This window comes from Coniophora puteana (assembly GCF_000271625.1).
Source record: "Coniophora puteana RWD-64-598 SS2 unplaced genomic scaffold CONPUscaffold_2, whole genome shotgun sequence".
Classification (NCBI taxonomy): domain Eukaryota; kingdom Fungi; phylum Basidiomycota; class Agaricomycetes; order Boletales; family Coniophoraceae; genus Coniophora; species Coniophora puteana.
The window spans coordinates 813,108-832,849 of NW_006913054.1; the positions used below are offsets into that span (position 1 = coordinate 813,108).

Sequence of the window (19,742 nt, forward strand, 5' to 3'; positions counted from 1 at the left end):
GGGAATAGAAGACATGTCGAATATGAATAGGGAAGCGAGTCCGATGGAAATAGAATCTGTGGGTATGGGGAAATCGAAGCTCGCGAAGCGCCGGTTTTTAACTTCTTCGGCGCCTAAGCCCTTCGGGCTCAAAGTCTCATCAGGCACCTGAGGATCTTGTGTAGTAAAATCCCCGGTGCACATGTCCCGCAGTTCTGAAACATCACCTATTCCTAACATAGTCAAGTACTCTTTGTAAGCGTCGAGATCTGAGACTTCAAAGTATGGAAGCCAGCTTCTGTCTCCCGACTGCCATAGAATCTCAAACATAGCATTGCTTCGACTTCCCTTGTGAGATAGAATCCGATCAACTGACCATTCCACGTCGGGCATATCAAAATCGGCGATCTGATACTCAAGACGGCCTGGGAACAGCCTATCGTCATTTGGTACATGAATTCTCAGCAAAGAAGAGTGGAATACATCGTGGATTCCTCGTTGTTTCATCCGATCAGGTAATTCCACGCGGTATGAGTTATTTTTATAATCTTCGATGATTCTATATGGCCCGACAAACTTCGGGACCAGCTTACGGGCTAGACCCTTTGGTAAATTTAAGTTCTTCGTGGAGATGTACACGCGGTCTCCGATCACAAGAGGGCAGGCACGGCGCTTCTTATTTGCTTGGACAGTCTGTTTCACTCTCGCGGCTAGAATAGCGTCATGTGCAGCCATGATCGCCGCTTTCATCTTCTGGGCGTAAGTTCTAACCCCGGGGTATTCCTCTGGCTTCGCATTGTTCCAGATCATGGTGCGCGGAAGCCTTCCCGAATTCAGAAAGAATGGTGAGTACCCGGTCGAATCGGAGCGTGCTAAGTTTATGGCAAACTCTACTGCAGGAAGCTTCGCCACCCAGTCCTTCTGGTGTGGCGATATGCACGATCGGAGCATCTGCCCGATCGTTCGGTTTGCTCTTTCGGTCGAGCCATCCGTCTCGGGATGATATGCGCTCGACATCTTCAAGTTCACTCCAAGGAGTTTATTCAGGTGAGTCCAGAACCGACTCGTAAATAGAACGTCTCGATCGCTAATAATCGCTTTGGGAAGACCATGTAATTTATAGATCTCCGAGAACACCAGCTCAGCGATGTCGCGAGCGGTGTAGTTCTGCCGACTAGGCACCAAATGCACCATTGCAGTAAGTAGATCAATCACAACGGTGATTTCGTCATATTCAGCATCACGATCCTTTGACATTGGAAGCGGGCCGACGAAGTCGATCCCAATCGCTTCCCATGGCATTGAAGGTACAGGCAATGGATTCAATAATCCATAAGGTTTCTGATTCGGTGGCTTACTCTGTTGACAGGTCTTGCAGCTCTCGCAGTAGCTAGCCACGTCTTTCGACATGGTGGGCCACCAGACATATTCTTTGAGGTAAGCCAGTGTCTTTCTATTGCCTAAGTGTGCTAATAAAGAGTGCGCTTGCTCGATTAGAACTTCTCGTAGCTTTCGATTGTTCTTCATAATGTCAGGTATGCACAATACCACTCTATCGTACATTTTCTGTCTGAGATAACCATTCTCAAGCCAGAAGTTTCGGAATTGCTTCGGTGAGTCTACTATAGACTTGAAGAATGCATCTTCATTGTATCGATTTCTAACCTCCTCTAGTAGTTTCTCTTCATCAGGATAAGTGACAGGCAGACCAACAGGCCATGGAGGATCAAATTCGAGTGAGTTCTCGACTTCATCTGCCCAGCTGATCGGCTGTTCTTTTGCAGGTGCTGGTTCTGGAGGGCTTGGGGACTCCATTCCCCCCTCCATTCGTTCGCTAGGGCCCCGGAGAACGAATCCCCTGGCCACGCGTTTCGAAAACTCAACGGACGTCTCAGGACGTCCAGACTCAGGAGGTGGTAAGCTTTGTTTTCGCTGCTGCCGCGGCATTCGCGGCGCAGCCACAGGAGGTGCATCGTTCGGTGCGATTGCCCGAGTGTTGCTCGAACGCAGCGGTGCGTGTGGCGCGATGATTTGCGTCTGGCCTGATCGCGCCAGCGCATTTCTAGCAATTGCACCTGTGGTGCGCGGTGTAGCGGTCACACCGCTCTTGGACGGCGCCGGAACGCGTCCAATCGCACGTGCACCACTCTTCGGCGCGAACGGCCTGTTGAGACGTTCAACACCAACCGGGTTGCGTCGCCCGCTCGGTTTTGTGGGAGGCGAGCGCCCTGCCATCAGCGCTCCTTCGACACGAAGAGCGACATCGCGCAGCGGCGGCGCAATCGCAGCGGCGCCCTTCGACGCGCCGGTCTGCTGCGCTTGAAGCGACGCGTTCGGCTTTGACGCAGCAAGGCGCTGACTACGACGAGGCTCGGACAGCAGTTCTGCCGCCATCGCCTCTGCTCCAACCAATATTGGTGCGGTGATCATGTCGTCACGCACATTTACGAAGGTACGTTCGCCACTATCATCAAATTGCACATATTCTGACGGGGAGCGAACTGTTCCAGGCGCATCATTCAAATACATTCGCGACAACGCATCGGGCAGAACGTTCTCCTCGCCCGGTACATATAGAATCTCAAAGTCGAACTCGGATAATTTTAATAACCATCGAGCTTGGCGCCCGGACAAGTTCTTTTGGTTTGTCAGATATTCTAGGCCTTTATGGTCGGTTACCCAGGTAAAACGAGCGCCCTGAAGCACGTCTCGGTGGCGCAGCATAGTCTCTACTCCTGCTAACATTTCTTGTTCATGTACAGGATAGTTCCGCTGGGCTGGGTTCAGCTTTGCTGAATAGAAAGCTGCCACCTTGGCCTTTCGCCAGGTATCTCCCTGGGCAATTACTCCACCAATTCCGGCGCCAGAAGCGTCGGTTATCAGCCATATACGAGGTGCTGAAGCGCCATACTGAAGTGGCTTCCGGGAATGCGAAGCATGCTCTGCAATGAGCCGCTTCACTTCGTCAAATGCGCGCTGCTCGGTATGAGTCCAGCGCCAACCTCTCGACTCAGAACTCGCCTCAGCAAGTATTCCGAGCGGTTTTCGAATGTTGAAGCATTCGTCAGCTAGCCAGCCAGCAGCGCCCTCGAAGCGTTTGCAGGCAGTTCTATCGGTAGGCACTTTCCAGTTCTTAATATTGTCAACCTTAGCTGGATCCATACGGATTCCGCTGTCGTCGACTATCCGGCCTAATATTTTGACTTCCCGCAAAAGGAATTGAAGCTTCTTTTCACTCAGGTAAAGTTTCTCGCGTCGCAATATATTTATAATCGCTCTAACATGTTCTATGTGCTCCTCGAGGGTGTCTGAATAGATTATTATATCGTCGAGGTACACATCCATGAACCGGCCGATGTAGTCTGCGAACAGGTAATTCATCAGCGCTTGATAAGTCGCTGGAGCGTTGCAGTCGCCTTGCTGCACAACAAGGCTTACCATATTTCCATCGGGCGTGGTCACTGCCGAGCGAGGTACGTGTTCTGGTATTATTCTAATTTGCTCATAAGCGTCCTGACCATCCATTACAGAGCGATATGGCTTACGAGCGACGCGACGGAGTATTCCTTCCATGTCGGGCATAGGTGAGCTTAATTTCTTTGTATTCTTGTTCCGCTCCCTAAGGTCCACGACAACGCGGAGGCGTGTTTTATCCCCAGCCTTTGGAATGAGAAGCATCGGACATGTATTGCGCGCGGTGGACATCGCCCAGCGCCCGCTTTTGAGGTATGTATCTTTCTTTTCAACCCACGCCGGCCTCAGCGCTTCAGGACAGCGTGAGGGGCGCCACGGATACACCATCTCCTCGTCCACCAGAGGGATGGAGTGGTTTATGGCTCGGAACGGCGGCAGCGCCGTCGCTCCTGCCTGCGAGCAAAGCGGCCTGGCGAGTTCCTTAAGGTATATTCGTGCCTTTTCCAATGTGTCATTATAGATCTCCGCTGCTCGCGATTCCAGGACCGCGACCTGCTTGCCTTTCAGTGGCAGTGGGTCAATGCTTCCAATACGAACTCGAGGATCGTTGAAACCGAGGGTGACTTGATGCTGGTGCAGGAACGGAGTGCCCAGTATCAAATCGTAGTTCTGTAAGTTGATTATATCGAATTGTCTCTCGCAAGCGATACTCTGATATTCTATTCTCGCTTTTGCACAGTAGTTTGCCTTCGAACGTGAGCCCTGCACTGCTAGCTGAATGCCCAGCGGTTTTTCTAACGCAATCTTCTTTATTTTCAGTTGATCTGCCAGGTTTAACGACATAAAGTCGGCTAGCGATCCGGTGTCGAGCAGTGCTCGCGCCGGATGTCCATTTATATGAACTACTATGACAATAGGCTTCGGAACACAGCGCATGAAGTCCTTTGTGACTGCGGCATTCCGTTGCAGCGCAGGGTATTTGCCAGTGGGTACACTCATTCCGTTCAGTTCGATTATCTGAATTTTGTTATCGGCTTCTACCCATTCAACTTCGGGCATAGGGCGAAGGTATTCATCTGGGATAGATGCTAGGATCGCCTTTTCAATGTCAGAGGGTTCAGGTTGCTCAAGGATTGATAGTAAGTCATCCTCTTTGTCTCTAACAGGAGCCCACATGTCATTTTCAAGGTTCTGCACAGCTCGAAGGTATGTTTTGTGATACCAGTCCACAATACGAAATCTAACATCCTTCAGGCGTTTTGACTCGATCTCGACACGAAATTCGAGATCGTGGTCGATTATCTCATAGGTCTTGTAGAGACCACGTCGACAATCGAAACGCAGCCTCGGTGAGTCCTGAAGTCTCATTCCTCCAAGTGGCAGCTCACAATAGTTGTTCAGCACTAGAGCAGTTGCTTCGGCGAGCACATCGCCAAATTCGTCCTTCAGGTAAGCCCTTCGGCGGATATCCCGCCGCTTTCTCCAAGCGTTGTGCTTTACTGATGTGGCTCTGTGTTTCCAATACCATTCTCGTGCACGGAAGTACTCGTCCTCGAGCCATGCAGTGGGTATGATGATGTCGTCATCCCAGTGGCATTCATCCTCTACACAATGCTCAGTATCGCTCACTCGGAATGAGCGAAAGCGATCTGGATGGTGAGTCGTTTCACTCTCACTGTTGTCTCCCGGATAAACGATCCCTGATAGCATAGCTTGTATACGAATGCCGTACGGATCGTGCATCACGACGTGGTGAGCACGATCTCTATTTATATTCCATGGCCAGGTGAGATCGCCATCTGGGCCGACAATTTCTTGATGCCGACGCGAATGATGTTCTCCATTCGGAGGATCGTCGCCATCGCTCGGTTCATCATCAGGATCACTTGGTTCGTCTTCAGGATCACCATCACCACCGTTGTCTGGTGAGCAATCATTGCTCACGGGAATCTCTTCTCTCTCGGACTCAGAGTCCTCATTGTAGAAGTCCCAGAGCCTGTCTCGCCAGTTTGACGGTCCAGGTATGTTCTCATTGTCGTTTGCGAAAAGAAGGCTTGCAGAGCTATCTGACCATGTCAAATCTAGTTCTCCCTCATCCCTAGCAATTCTCGGGGGAGGGTCTATAATCGGGTCGAGTCCTGCTTGGAGCTCGGCAAGTGTCTCGATGTAGAGGGGCTCAGGTTCACTCCACTCGGACTCGGGCTCCGAGTTTTCAAAGTCTAGAGCCATTGAGTATAGCTCAAGCTCTGACCATTCAGCAAGCTCATACAGTGAGTCGCTGTCTTCCCAGTCGCCATCTGCAGCCTCAGAGTCAAACTCAGAGTCAGAGTTGTAGAGGACTTCGTCCATCATAAACACATCAACAGTCTCTTCAGCTGCCTCACGAAGAACTTCGGCATTTCGAAGGTCTATATCAATTCCGAACGAAGGTACGCCAGGAGGACGTCTACCATTCGATCCAGAACTAACTTTATTGCGATCTGGGCAGTTTCTGGACATATGTCCAGGCTTTCCACAGACAAAGCAGAGGTTTTCTGCTACATAGCGCTCCTTCTCCTTGTCGCTGAGACGAGGAGTGGAGGACTTAGGTCTATTCATACCCTTAGGTGCGTGTCTTTTATCCTTTCCTTTGAACTTGGGTTTAAAGTTCGATCCCGATCCGCCTCGGCGATCATGATCATTCTTCTTGTCGAATTTAGATGGTTTCTCGTCACCGTCGCGACGTTTATCATCCTTTCGATTGGATTTGTCCTTTTCCTTACGGTCTCGCGAAGGTGCGTGTATATTCATCGAAATTTCAATTATCTCTGCGGCTGATACTACATCCTCGAACGAGGAGACCTCAGGATTGAGGCGATCGCGCCACAATTGTGCTTGTATCTGTCGAGAGAGACCAGACCACAGCTTAGTCACTTTTACTCGCTCGTCTGTGTCTCCAACCATGTTCCATAGTTCGGTGAGTTCATACACAAATTCTCGGACTGATTTATCATTCTGATAGCATCTCCGAAGTCTCTCCCGCATCCGCGATCGGAAATCGACGGGGAAACAATAGTTAAACATCTCGCGGAAGAACCGAGGGAGACGCCAACCGTACGGGTCCATTGAAACACGACGCGTATAGAACTCGCGCGCCCGCCCTTCAAGGAACCGTGCGATTACGAACACCTGTTCGCCATCGGGAACTTCACCATCAGAGACGTATGCAGCCGACTCTGTTATGAAACGATGGAATTCTTGCGGCTCGCTGTCGCGTCCATGGTAAGCTACCGGTGGCACAGGCTTCAGTTTGCTGCGTTTTGACTTCTTTGACTTCTTAGATTTCTTCGATTTTCGCTTTCTACGCGAACGACGCTCTTCTTCGTCAGAACTGGACGATGACGACAAACTCGAGCTGGAAGAGCTCGACGAACTCGACGAACTCGACGAGCTCGTGTCTGTCTCGTCTCCAGAGTCACCCGGAGGGCTTCCAGCACCTCCCGATCTCTTATCTAAGGTAGGCTTCTTTTTCTTTCTAGCGTCCGCGTCGATTCGGGCTAATGCTCTGCCGACGTAACTGCTGGGCTCGATCTGCTGGATTGGCTCCATTGATCCGGGCGTGGCTATGCGCACCGCGTGCTTCGTCTTCGAGCGCGCCAGCGCATGGTCGACGAGTCTGGCGACGGGCGTCGTCGCGTCATCGCCATTCATATCAATCGACTGAAGCGGTGCGCGTTTCGTCTTCTTCTTATCTTTCTGAGATTTAGACTTATTCTTGCCTTTGTTCAAAGCGACGCCAATGCTGGCCGACGCCGGGGCAGCGACCGGTTGTATAACCTCAATTTCAATGGGTTCAGGCGCCCCGTTTGCTCGTGCAGGTGCGTTCGAATTCTCGTTTTCATTTCTATTCAAATTGACTGTACTAGGCCGACCCCGCTCTGGGTTCGGCTCCGACTGCGCCTCGCGATCGAGGTCACGCGCGAGGTTCCAGGACTCGAGGGCAGCCCTTTGCCCGCTCGGATCCACCTCCTCGTCTGGGAGGTTCAATCCGCCCCAGTTTCGGGGATCAACGCCCTTCCCTTTTGGCTGGGAAGGGCCTTCTTGGCGAGAGCCGTTCTCGCCGTCCTCGCTGGACGAGCTCTCGCGCTCGTCGCCATTAGGTGAGTTGTTTCGAGCGTTCCTCAACGCTTCGTAACGCCTGCCGAGGAGCACTCGCTCCTCGGCGGTCAGGTTCTGCTCTGCGGCCCGCACGGTACTGACGGGGCTCGCAGGCGCCCGACCTTGCTTGGTCGGGTTGCCGCTAGGGCTGCGGCGACGGCGCTTTGGGCTCACCAAGGTCCAGGGACGGCCGTCGCCGTCTTCTCCTCCGGACCCACCGAAGACGTCGTCATTGGTCGCCTTGGAAGCGCGAGGCTCCGGGCGACCTGTCTGCTCGTCGGTCTCGCGACCGACGGCGCTCTCCGACTCGCCCGCAACGGGCGCGTCGGTGTTCTCCTCCGTCGGCAAGTGGCCGGGAGGGTTCCTCGGGCTGACGACGTCACTATAAGTGCGTCCGCCCGGGGTATAGCGTCCAGCTGGGCGCGGCTCCACAGGAGCAGGCAGAATTTCACGAGTTTGAGACGGATGGGGACCGAGGGGGCGTTGGTGGGGACAGGTCTTGTAAAGCGATGCCCAGACTGCGCGTTCGAGTGTGAGATCGTATGTGAGGTCTCGGCGCGCGAGCAGCCGGACGCTCACTCATCGGTATTGACTCACGGTACCGTATGTCTCGCGGACATTATTGTTGTAGGTCACGACCCCGGGTTGGTCGCTGACTGATCTCGCTATGTCTCAGTTTATTCGGCACAGTGCTCTTGTATGTCTACGTTGGGCGGGGCCCAACCATCGTGTATTTAAGTAGCCTACGAACCTCTGTATTCGCTAGTGTTACTGGAACCTCGATATTTCGACCTGTGACCTCTCTGCCCGACTTCCCATCTAAATCGTAACCAACCGTGTGCCGCCGCGTCAAGATCATCGCACGCTCTTCGACCCGTCGCCACATATTTTTCACAGTAGCTAAGTATTCGTGTTAACTTCCGTAGTCTGATCAACTATAGGAAACCTTACCTTCATGGCCATTAAAACCCGCGCGCAACTCAAGGTCGTCCCTGCCGAGCAGGCGACCAACAGCGACTCCGGAGGAGTCCCTCGAGATGAGTCCCCTTCTCGTACTAGCGAGCTGACTCCTCTCGCAGACAACCCTCAGGCCCCAGCGGCTGAGACTATCCTCACCCGCACGTCATCCATTCATCATGCCATGTTTGCCACACACGAGCCAACCCGAAAAAGGGTGTTCGATGTCGAGAAAAACAGCGAGACTCGACTGCTCTGCGCGAGGTGGGCCCTCACTCGGTGCGCGAAGCGGGTCACTTGCATGGATCTGGATGCGTCAGACGCTGAGGAACTGCCTCAAATTGTTGTATGGGAGGCAAATGAGGCGGACGGTATGGAAGCACACGAGGTTCATTGCCTGGACGTGACGTCTTATGATGGCTGTAAACGGGCTGTTGTCGTCCTTGAGCTGCACGGGCAAGGACCTCCTGTCTATCGGATCGAAGTGTGAGCTTTTCTCTCCTTCTATCTGCTCAATAATCGAGTAACCGCTGTGAATGCTACTCCAAGCGTCGTTCTCAAGGTACAACTTGACAGTGCTTACAACAAATTAGGTCTTCACTTTGAGGAAGTATACCGACGATTGGAAACACATGGTGTTGACTACTTTCGATGCGTGGACTCACATTTAAGCCCTTCGACGCTGGTGGTTCGGATGAAAACATATCAAGGCAGCGTACACATCTGGGACGTTGACCAGTTGAGCAAGGAGCCCGTCACTATACCCAGGGAGGACATTGGAACTGTAGCACAGGGTCATCGGGCGCCATCTCCTTTTTGTAACTGATTCTTCCAGGAGGGTTGGATGAACCTTTTGACGTGTAAAACTCACCTGATCACCGTCGTTGGAGACTCCTTTACACCGCCCATCACCCGAATACGCGCCAGGCCTCTCTCCTCTGTTTTCGCGGGGGTGACGGGCGTTAGCGCAAAATCTGGCACTGTCAGCAACATCATCTTCCAGGACGTGACCATGCTTCGCGACTCGATTGTCAACCCCCAAACCGGCATGACAGAAGTCGTGCTTGTCGGAGTTGTCAGGACCGCATGGGATGAGATTTTGTTGATGATGATGCGCGCGGCTGCTCATACCGCCCCTTCAAGGCCCCTTGAGTGACGGATATATTCAAACCTCCATTGAAAGGCTTGTGGACTTTGCATTCGACCCGTGTTTAATCCTCACTCCGTCGTGGATCGGATCTACGCGAATCCTTTGGTCTATCAAAGAATCATCATACGGACAGCTCGCCGCCGTAGAAGTGGCGTACGGTATTGGAGGACCGGGTGCGAGTATAGCACGCGCTTCGAACCTAGGTGTTGCAAGTGGTGTTCAGAGGCTGTTCTGGCATCGTGATACAGTATTAATGCAGTCTTTTGAGAACGAGCCGTATTTGGGGAGGGTGTTGTATGTGTCCAATGCTCAGGATGAGGGATCTGAGCGAAGGTTTGGTGCCCCAAAGGAAGAGAGGATGAAGCTTTGTCTATGTGTTACGTTACATTTATTCACACCTAGACAATCCCTACATCGTTCTGGCTTGCGCATAATATACCCATCCCAACACGCGACTTGGACTGTCCTTGCTCTGCCGTCACACAAGTTGGAACTCTCCATTGAAAGGAGCGCTGACATCTTGGCAAAGTACACTCGCTGACTTTTGTCCAGTGTGGCCCTTAGGAATCCCTTTGGCTCACACGAGTACCCTCAAAAAGAGTTGGGGAGGATTGCATCTGTATAATCCTTGGGATGAGGAAGAAACTAGTAAGAAAAGCGTAGATGATGCCCCAGAAGAAGGGTGGACGAGGCTTTGTGTACTTGATTTTCGTAAAGAGCTTACCTAGGACTGATCAAAGCGTTGATGCTGTCGAACTTTCTCAAACTTTTAGCCCCTATGTTGGGCGTCAGATTAGTCATGGTTTTCGGCGCGTCGTGACGCTGTCTTTCTTCACCGTACGCGTTTCCCTGTACAAGTACTCCAGTAGAACCTGGGCTTCAAGCCATCGACACCCTCCCTACACTACCGCTCATTCATGCTAGGAGTCGACCCATGGTGGGACCGACTCGCCCTCCTGTACCAACACGAAGCCATCCGGCGCACACGCGCAACCCACGAGCGCGCCGACCTCACCCCTTCAGAGCGCCTACACGCCCAACACGAATTCGAGCCGGGCGAAATCGCACACGTCACGAGCGCAGGCGGCGTGCGCCTCGCGTTCTACGAGTTCCTGCTCTCGCAGGGCCTGGAGCTGCGCGGGGACGAGCCGCGGCGGCGCGCGGTCGCGCTGCAGCACGCGCAGCTCACGGGCAAGTTCGCGCTCGTGCTCGAGCGCCTCGGCGGGGGCCGGTATCTCGTGTGCTATCTCGCGAGCTATGGTGCGATTCGGCATAGCAGGAGTATGTCGCCTGTGAAGCAGTTTTTCAGTGTCGCGCTGGGGGGCGCGGGCGCGAGGAATTGGCCGCCGGATACGCCTGCGTTTCGGACGAGGCCGGAGTGGAAAATTAGGCCGGGCGCGGGGAGCGGGTATCTGTTTGTGTGTCCGGTAGTGAGGAGCGGGCTGGTGAAGACGACGGGATATCGGCGGGCCACGCTGAGGATGGGGGAGCTGGACAGGCTCAAGGCTGCGTACCGGGATAGGCTTACGGTGAGTTCTCGATTGTTCTTTGGTGAATGAGAGTGGGCTCATATATTGAAAGGTTTTTGATAAACAACATCTCAAACTCAGGGCAGCTGAAGAGGAGTGGATGAAAGTTCAAGAAAGGTACGGAATCAACTTGGACTACTCGGAGCCGGAGACGCTGGCAGCGTTGGCACGGTTGCAACCAGACCAGAACGACCAGGGTGAGCCAGCCTCTTACACCTGCCTAGTATTTTGTCTCTACTTGACCACTAATCCGCAACCTGCAGATGAGGTGCCCCCGGTAGAGTCTGCTACAGACGGTGCAAATGACCAGCTGCCACCTCTAACACCGCTGAGGCAGAGGAAGTGGATACCTCCGCCAAGGCTCGCTCATTCCAAAGGAAACTGGAACTATATTCGAGAGCCTCTCCAACACATCCGCCACGACCTTCTCAGTGCCTCACCTTACCTAGACCGCATGCTGCCCTTGCCTTCGCGGATTCCCTACCTCCCTCGGGTGCCGTTCCCATACAGAAGAAAGCCCCCAGGGCTCTCCCTTTACCGGCGCTTGGTCTACCTTTGACTGCGACACGCCGAGTCTTCTCATGACAAACGAACGGCATTTCCCTAACATAACCAATCGCCTTCAACCTTGAAACACGAAAGCGATGATATCAATGCGTTGCTATCTGTACAAGTGGTTGCAAGAAAACGGGAACATCGTCGTCTCTCCTTCAAGCCTCTGTCATCAACCTCGAGAGCCCGTTGGCCACCACGCCGAACGTGCCCAGAGAGGATGAGCCTAATCATGGTCACGGGTCAGGACACAGCAGGTGGATACGCATGGAAGCAAGGAACCTACCTTGAGAGCCCGCGCTGGTGCCGATTTGGGTAGGGGCAGTGGGCTGGAGAATCTGTGTCGCGGAGTCGAACTTCCATCCCTGCGCGTTTGCGACTAGAGTAGAGCGTAGAGCAGCAGCGGTCAACGCGTCGTACTTGATTAGTGTCGTTGAGTACGTACTAGATAGAAGTTGGTCCTGCTGCATGCCCAAGTACGCCTGGGCTTCCGATAGAGGAATTGACGTGAACGCCTTGGAAAGGAGGGTGAAAGTTCGTTGCTGGAATGACTCTGGAACATTGGCTGTCGTCAGCTACTTCTGCGTTCGTTTACTCACAAGCGAGCGTCGTGGGTAGCACGTACCGACAAAGGTCTGCGACATCGACGCGACGAGTTGAGCGAGGTTCGGATCCGCGAGGTGACCCTGCTGCGAGAGCAGGAAGATCTCCTGCGCGCGCGCGTAGATGTTCTCGTATTTTCGTTCCAGGGTGGAGGCGAGCAGTCTCATGAGCGCCTGGGTGAGGGGGTGCGAGACGAGCGCCGTCGAGGGCAGCTTGGGCAGGCGCATGAGGGCGTGGTGGGCTGGTGTTCTGCGAAGGGCATCGGACTCAGGGGTTAGAAACGACTATGAAGGATGGATGCTGGTAGAGCGTGTAGCACGCACAGGTCATCGATGATGAGGTAGGAGAGGACTAGAGGCGCGATGACGAGCAGCCGTGAGGGCGACGCGTCCCCTTCAACCTATGTAGTAGGTACATTAGGAGTACGTTGGTGATTGCGTTTCGACAAACGCACATTCAGATCGGTGACTTCAGCTACATATGCCGCCTCGCTGTACTTGCCCTGCGATACGAGAGCGGCGATCTGGGGGAACGTGCGCTGGTAGACGTCCCCCTGTGCACCAGCGGGCGCTGGGCCAGCCTGAGCCTGCGACACGGCTGGTGCGCCCTCGGTGGCTGCAGGAGGTCCAGGAGCGGCAGTGGCGGGCTGAGGGCTGGCGACGCCCGCGAGTGCAGCGTCTCTGGCTGCGTCGAGCTGCTCCGTCGCGCTCGTGGGTGGTGGTGTGGGCGGGCCTCCTTGCATCATCTCAATGGGCGGGTGTGTGTAGGGGGCAGGGGCGCGGACAAAGTATGCAGATTACAGGCGCGCTGTCATTACACTGCTAAACAAGTACTCGCTTATCCCCACACGACCTCTGCGTCACCCACACCACTACCATCTCCATCAGCATGGACGCCGGCGACGATGAAATCGAGTCGATCCTCCACATCGCCAGAGAAGTGATGGGTGAGACTGTTTCATTATAATCGCGCGCGCATAATAATATGTGCTGATGAGTATGCAGTATACAAGATCCCGCCCCTGCGCAAGAACGAGGGCCACCGCGCGAACGAGTGGGGCGACCTCACGCAGTGGCTCTGGAAAGGCCGCATGCGCATCGTCGAGAAGGGCAGCGTCGCCACGATACTGTTCGAGGACGGCACGACAGGTGGGGCACGCCATGTTTTCAAGACAGGTTGAGCTGGGCTGACGGTGTGTCCCCGGACAGGCGAACGTGAGTGACCGTCATCTGCTTGGTGCGAGTACTTCGTGATGCAGACGCGCTGTTCTGCCTCTGTGCTACGTATTGCAGTGTTCGCAAAGGCGGAATACGACACCACGAAGCCCTCCGTCGAGGCCGTCCTGGATTCGTCTCGGTACTTTGTCGTCCGCGTCGAGGAGGCGGGCAAGAAGGCCTACATCGGCATGGGCTTCGCCGAGCGCACGGATAGTTTTGACTTTAGTGAGCACACCTTCCCATCTCTCGACCTTGCAGCTTGCATATGGGTCTAACCGCCCAACGCGCAGACGTGGCTCTCCAAGATTACACCAAGTAAGCAATACACCCCTTGCATGACCATCCCTCCATCCGTGCACCATTCATCACTGAATATGATTCGCTAACCGCCCCGGCCCGCTCCTATTAGGCGCTGCAAAGCTCGGCTGAACCCTCCCAGTCCGACCGAGGAGACTCCATCCCCGCACGTCCCTACCGGTCCCAAGAAGGACTACTCCCTGAAGGAGGGCCAGACTTTCTCCATAAACATCCCTGGGAGGGAGAAGAAATCCGGCAGTGGAACCAATCTGCTGGGGTCCGACTCGACTTCCTCCGGGGGTGGAGGAGGATTTGGCGGTGGCATTCCTTTGCTCCCGCCGCCGCCGAGCTCGGGGAAGAAGAGGTAATGCAAAGCAAAGGAAGGAGGAATAAGTGTGTTCGTCTGTCAGAAGAACTTGGATTACGTGTCTTGATTGTAGGATTCCGCAATCTAACGCGCTGTTGTACGATGAGGCCTGTCATCTGACTGATTTCCTTTAAGCCATCTCTGTGTTAGTTTACCCTACCACTGGGCGCATGTCCTCAGGCGGATCATTCCTCCAGCTTGGTGGGTCCCTGGTAGAACAGGATATGACGCGTTACCGAAGACATCCCGAAATTCAACTGAAGCAGTACGTTCGCGGTACCGTCAGGTCTATTCTAATTTTATTGCCGCCAAGGTTTTGTGTTCCGCATCCCTAGGCTCCCTTCATGCTATCGTAACCTTCGCTGTATCTTTGGAGAACAGTGCGCTCGTGCTCAGTAGAGTGCATGTGCGACGCCTTCAGGGTGAGATATCTTTAGAGCATTCAATGAAAGTCACGCGGTCCCCGCAACCAGCAGGCCTCATATCCAGGTACCGTCACGGTTGAATTCATCTCGCTACAGACTGCATACACCATCTTGAGCAGGAAATGGCCTTTTCTCCTGCACTCCATCATGTTGCGATCGACCGACAATGGACTGTCCTGCCTCCACAATGCACGAAGACTCAGCAAAGTGTGCAGGATCCCTGACAATGTTCCTTTTCTTGACAGATCATATCCATACATTACGCGACTTGATATATCCGATCTTCAACCGGCCAAGAGCCTTTCATGTCTACTTCTTTCAGGGGCAAACACTCTGTTCGCTGTCAACCATCATCTTGCTGTCCCCACCGCATTCTGTGTCGCTGTCCCCATGATGCTCTTTCGTTAACCCCGCCATCCTCATTCAAGTGCTTGACTATAGGCTTTCCGATATGTTTCCGCCCTGCGTTTCCGGCCTTTTGCCGTCGTGTTGGTGGTCTCCTTGGTTCTGAATGCCTTCACGGAAAGAAGTTTCGTGAACGGAGGGAGTATAAAATCCATGGGTCTCAGTCCCATATCTCCTCGTCACTAGCAACATGTTCTCGCCTGTAGTCCTCGGCGCACTCGCAGCTCTCCTCCCTGCAGCGGTTCAGGCTATACCATCCTCCGCTCAGGCTCGGGCTGCCGACGCAATAGCCAACCCATACACCGGATACACCGTACGTCAACCCCACCTCCATCCTCAGTGCCTACTTTGACCCACGACTACGCCGCCTCTCTCAGATCTTCAAAAACCCGGAATACGTCGCCGAGGTGCAAGCCGCCGTCCAGCAGATCAGCGACTCCTCCCTCGCCTCGGCCGCCGCGGGCGTCGAGGACGTGCCCGTGTTCTTCTGGCTCGACCAGGTTGCCAAAGTCCCGAACCTCACCACGTACCTCGCCGCCGCCGACGCGGAGGCGAAGAGCTCGGGGAGCCAGCAGCTGTTCCAGATCGTCGTGTACGATCTGCCCGACCGCGACTGCGCGGCGGCCGCGTCGAACGGGGAGTTCTCGATCTCCGACAACGGCCAGACGAATTATGAGAACTACATTGATCAGATTGTGGCCAGCATTAAGCGTGCGTGCTTTGGCTGATGTCGGTGAGATGTGCAGCGGCTTATTGGTTTGGTGTGCAGAGTATCCCGATGTTCGCGTCGTGGCTGTCGTTGAGCCCGACTCTATGGCCAACCTCGTCACCAACTTGAGCGTCCAGAAGTGCGCGGATGCCGAGTCTACGTACAAGGTATGTTAAATCCTCGCTTGTAAGATGGATCTGGCTGACTGTATGTTTCATTTGGTTTAGACTTGCGTTGCATATGCCATTGAACAGCTCGCCACGGTTGGGGTTTACATGTACCTCGATGCAGGTCACGCTGGCTGGCTCGGTTGGCCCGCCAATCTCTCCCCGGCCGCCGAGCTCTTCGCCCAGATGTACAGCACCACTGGATCCAGCCCCTACTTCCGCGGTCTTGCTACCAGTAAGCCGCCTCCCAACCGTAAACCTGTAGGGATGATCTGATCACTCTGTAGACGTTGCGAACTACAACTCGCTGACCACCGACTCGCCCGATCCCATCACATCCGGCGACTCCAACTACGACGAGCTGCTCTACATCGAGGTTCGCCCCACTCACTCCTCACTATCCCGTAACAACACCCCCGCTAACTCCTCCGCACCTCGCATCATACAGGCGCTCTCCCCTCTGCTGGTAGACAACGGCTTCCCCGCCCAGTTCATCGTCGAGCAGGCCCGCTCGGGCGTGCAGAACATCCGCAGCGCGTGGGGCGACTGGTGCAACGTCAAGGGCGCGGGCTTCGGCCTCCGCCCGTCGACGGACACGCCCTCGTCGCTCATCGACTCGATCGTGTGGGTCAAGCCCGGTGGCGAGGCCGACGGGACGAGCAACTCGAGCGCGGCGCGGTATGACTACCACTGCTCGCTGGTGAGTGCACTCATAGTTGGGTCTTGCGGCGTTGGATGGGTGCTGATCATGGTGTTTTCTTATCTTCCAGAGCGATGCGCTCCAGCCTGCACCCGAGGCGGGGACGTGGTTCCAGACGTACTTCGAGGACTTGGTGTCTGGCGCGAACCCGGCTTTCTAGATTGTTCTCACTGGTGTTCTGGTTTGATTGTTTATGCTATGGGTAACTTGTGGTTTTGGGTCAATTGTCATAACGCGCTTTGGTCTATCGAAGAAGCTCGTGACAAACTTAGGTCAGGGCACAATAAAAATGAGAGTACACTTTGAAGCGCTTTCTCTTCGCTGGGCGCTGATGGCTCACACGGCATCCCGGGTAAAACTATCATGACATCCAAGCTCAGTCCATCACAATAAGCGTGCTCACTGTTCTCTCAACTCGATCACGGTGTTGTGTGCTAAAACCAAATAACTAGACGGCCCGTTTACTCTCTAGTCCTCGCCCTTTCCCATCATTCCATGGGGGTTGTGCATGCGGATGCGCACCCTTCCTCCGCGATCAGGTAAAGTTCCACATCAGACTCTGCTGAAAAACGATAGAGATCGTATGTATACGTACAAACTTTCCAACATTTCAAACTTGCCCTATATACACACGACATAATGCTCTTCATTGCATGCTACATTCTCTTGACAGGCAAGCAGTAACTGCTTAGCGCCCTTGGCCTGGTGGCGTCTCCGCCACCCCGCGAAAGGATAGCGCCGAACGATCGGGCTGTCGCGGTACAGCGCAAGCGGGAGCTTTTCAAAAACACCGTGTCGGGATATGCAGACGTGCCCTCGCCGACGTCCGAGGAAACTGAAGTACTGGACATTAATATTCGTTCCCGCCACCGCTCGTAGCACAGCACCGGTGACTCACCGAGCGCCGGGGCGCGCGGCGGCAAATAGACGCTTATAGGCAGATCCCTTTTGTTCTTCTAGCTCTCTCCCGCACTTCCGCACGTCATTGGAATCATCATATGCACTGCGCACACGCATGAACAACGCTGCTACGTCGAGTATTGCTGCGAGCGCGCGCTGGGAACGTAAACCTAAATGCTGGCTTCAAGACGCCGCCCGCCGCCTCCCGTCTGCCGTCAGAGTTCACGGTTTTGGTTATTGTCAACGTCCCGCTGTCCTCTCGATGTCTCGTATGGACAGCATCAGCGCCTCGCTCTCCACCGTGGTTGAGGGACGACGTCATACACGTCGGGGATCCTCTGGGCGATGAGAGTTCGACAGACAAACCTGTGAAAGAGCGGCCCGCTCCCGCACGCAACACTGGGCGGGATGCCGTCAGTATTCATCTTGAAGTCCATTCTGCTTCGGCAGACATTGACTTGAAAAATGCTGGCATAGCAAAGAAATGTTCTGATGAGCGACTGTCACTCTGCCAGAACCGAGGACTAAAATTCTTGTGAGCCACGACAATAACATGCATACAAAACTGACTTTTCTAGTATCAGTGACCGACAAACAGGCGGCGTTCTCCTCCATCCCCACACTCGCATTGTACAACGGAAGCGGCGTACCTTTATTTCCATTTCATACCATTGTGGCAGCTTTGTGGCCCACTACGTACATACTCAAAAGACTGTACCTTAACGGATGCATATGTTATACGCGCATTAATTATGCGCCGACAATGTGCTCCCTTAATTCGATCGCCCTTTTATATTAAATAGGAGGCCGGGGCTTGCTCTTGTCCCAGCCTCCGTGCCTCCGAGCATTTCATGCCCACGCGAGAATGCGTTCCTCGCAGACGGAGATGACGGACTTGCCTTAAATACCGTAATACGAGGAGGAAACTCCAAAGACCAGCCACAATTTCAATGAATGAAAGGCGGGTTGAAATGCTCACTGTAGGCTCGGACGACTCGGACGGCCTCGATCGGCTGACTGTAAGCTTCTCGGTGCTGACGTTTTGCCCTCAGGCCACTCCGAGTCGGACTCACAGCGGCATTGTTCCTTCGGACGTTGGTAGACGATGCGGCGACGCACGGTGAAGCCTTGGGGAGAACAAGGAGGCGTCGAACAGAACAAGACTGCTCTCGGTCCCGCAAAACAATGTTGATGATGAGATACTCGCAGCGCGCGGCTGTTCTTGCCTAACACTGAGAGTCATCGTCGCACATATGCGCGCGTGAAGTGGGTGATAAGGGACAAGTTGAGACTGCCTGTCATATCAAATGACCGTCGGCGCTGCCCAAGGTGGCCATCTCATCCGATCGTCTCGCCCATACACTGGTCATAATTATGAAAGTTCCCCAGATACGTCATACAGCTTATGCTCGCCGTCTCGGAGACGATGTTCATGCGGGTTCATTCTCGGCTTGCCCTATATGTTGCCGTCGAGAAGAAGAATTTAAATACGAGACAAGGCCGGCGGGAACAAGGTCTCCAAGAACAGAGTTTGAGCGGTGCATGGAGAGATCGCTACAGCCCGTTCTTCTGCAATGCATCATCTTGGAAGCCTTGTGCTTTCGTCTTCGTAACCGAGGGTACATCTGTTTTCTTGATTGACTGTTCATCAGGCGATGAAAACTTTGGACATCGCAAGATTGCATCAAGGGAGATCAAGGTACACGGAGCTGGACGGCGCGTCACGACGAGCCACAGTGGCTCACAGTGACCCACACAGGACAAATTAAGCTTCGCGTCGGGGACGGGGCCTGTCAGATCTCGAGCTAGAGATTGACACGAAGCCGATATCGAGGATCAGCTGAAAGATAGGAGCATAGTCTAATAATCACGTTAGTATGGCAAAGCGTATTAGCTAGACTCGGCAGCAAGAAAAGACTAGCCTTTGGGCAGTCGTGGGGTTCGAAAAACTCGGGCCCTGGACGCTTCGCGCCGCCGTGCCGACTGTCATCTGGACAGCAATCTGAGACAGGCGCTCTTGTTCTCGTCCTGACACGCGATCCTCCTGTCGTTGTCGCTGTAAAGCGTGACGTAGCGCACGCGAGATGCGGCAACGACGACATACGAAAGAGTTTTTTTTCCTTCCGTGCCGCCCTTTTGCTGCGTGGTCGTTGTGCGAGGAGGGACAAGGTCTCAGCGCTCAGCAGTAGGGATCGACGGCGAGCACTCTCGATGGAGATGGCTTGCGGCACATG

The 19,742-nt window shown here is 54.1% G+C and overlaps 4 protein-coding genes across 4 annotated transcripts; 3 read left to right on the forward strand and 1 right to left on the reverse strand.

The window, feature by feature from the left end:
• Positions 1–10,512: 10,512 nt before the first annotated feature.
• On the forward strand, positions 10,513–11,725 carry CONPUDRAFT_141681 (uncharacterized protein; the record flags this gene model as incomplete). The annotated part of the gene is made up of 3 exons (XM_007766332.1): positions 10,513–11,166; positions 11,219–11,363; positions 11,430–11,725. Exons 1-3 carry the CDS (start codon positions 10,555–10,557, stop codon positions 11,723–11,725), a joined length of 1,053 nt encoding a protein of 350 aa, XP_007764522.1. The 5' UTR covers positions 10,513–10,554.
• A 97-nt stretch (positions 11,726–11,822) lies between these two features.
• CONPUDRAFT_162170 (uncharacterized protein) lies at positions 11,823–13,077 on the reverse strand. The gene is made up of 6 exons (XM_007766333.1): positions 12,776–13,077; positions 12,645–12,721; positions 12,344–12,570; positions 12,164–12,271; positions 12,005–12,097; positions 11,823–11,944 (listed from the first exon to the last, which is right to left on the reverse strand). The coding sequence occupies exons 1-6, from the start codon at positions 13,064–13,066 to the stop codon at positions 11,877–11,879; spliced, it is 864 nt and encodes a 287-aa protein (XP_007764523.1). The 5' UTR covers positions 13,067–13,077; the 3' UTR covers positions 11,823–11,876.
• Positions 13,078–13,182: 105 nt separating this feature from the next.
• CONPUDRAFT_141683 (adaptin ear-binding coat-associated protein 1 NECAP-1) lies at positions 13,183–14,339 on the forward strand. Its single transcript, XM_007766334.1, has 6 exons — positions 13,183–13,267; positions 13,326–13,469; positions 13,530–13,535; positions 13,614–13,763; positions 13,829–13,853; positions 13,948–14,339. The coding sequence occupies exons 1-6, from the start codon at positions 13,210–13,212 to the stop codon at positions 14,201–14,203; spliced, it is 639 nt and encodes a 212-aa protein (XP_007764524.1). The 5' UTR covers positions 13,183–13,209; the 3' UTR covers positions 14,204–14,339.
• Positions 14,340–14,776: 437 nt separating this feature from the next.
• On the forward strand, positions 14,777–16,824 carry CONPUDRAFT_117033 (glycoside hydrolase family 6 protein). Its single transcript, XM_007766335.1, has 7 exons — positions 14,777–15,345; positions 15,410–15,743; positions 15,802–15,908; positions 15,969–16,143; positions 16,196–16,284; positions 16,357–16,608; positions 16,679–16,824. Exons 1-7 carry the CDS (start codon positions 15,223–15,225, stop codon positions 16,766–16,768), a joined length of 1,170 nt encoding a protein of 389 aa, XP_007764525.1. The 5' UTR covers positions 14,777–15,222; the 3' UTR covers positions 16,769–16,824.
• The last annotated feature ends 2,918 nt before the right edge of the window (positions 16,825–19,742 follow it).

What these genes read in the sequence shown, in the direction of transcription:
- CONPUDRAFT_162170 (XM_007766333.1), bottom strand. Translation starts at nt 13,066, where the DNA reads ATGATGCAAGGAGGCCCGCCCACACCACCACCCACGAGCGCGACGGAG. An exon ending in GATGTCGCAGACCTTTGTCG is followed by an intron (nt 12,272 to 12,343) that starts GTACGTGCTACC and finishes CCAATGTTCCAG; the next exon opens with AGTCATTCCAGCAACGAACT. An exon ending in CACCAGCGCGGGCTCTCAAG is followed by an intron (nt 11,945 to 12,004) that starts GTAGGTTCCTTG and finishes GACCATGATTAG; the next exon opens with GCTCATCCTCTCTGGGCACG.
- CONPUDRAFT_141683 (XM_007766334.1), top strand. Translation starts at nt 13,210, where the DNA reads ATGGACGCCGGCGACGATGAAATCGAGTCGATCCTCCACATCGCCAGA. An exon ending in CATCGCCAGAGAAGTGATGG is followed by an intron (nt 13,268 to 13,325) that starts GTGAGACTGTTT and finishes ATGAGTATGCAG; the next exon opens with TATACAAGATCCCGCCCCTG. An exon ending in GCTCTCCAAGATTACACCAA is followed by an intron (nt 13,854 to 13,947) that starts GTAAGCAATACA and finishes CGCTCCTATTAG; the next exon opens with GCGCTGCAAAGCTCGGCTGA.
- CONPUDRAFT_117033 (XM_007766335.1), top strand. Translation starts at nt 15,223, where the DNA reads ATGTTCTCGCCTGTAGTCCTCGGCGCACTCGCAGCTCTCCTCCCTGCA. An exon ending in ACCCATACACCGGATACACC is followed by an intron (nt 15,346 to 15,409) that starts GTACGTCAACCC and finishes CGCCTCTCTCAG; the next exon opens with ATCTTCAAAAACCCGGAATA. An exon ending in CTTCCGCGGTCTTGCTACCA is followed by an intron (nt 16,144 to 16,195) that starts GTAAGCCGCCTC and finishes ATCACTCTGTAG; the next exon opens with ACGTTGCGAACTACAACTCG.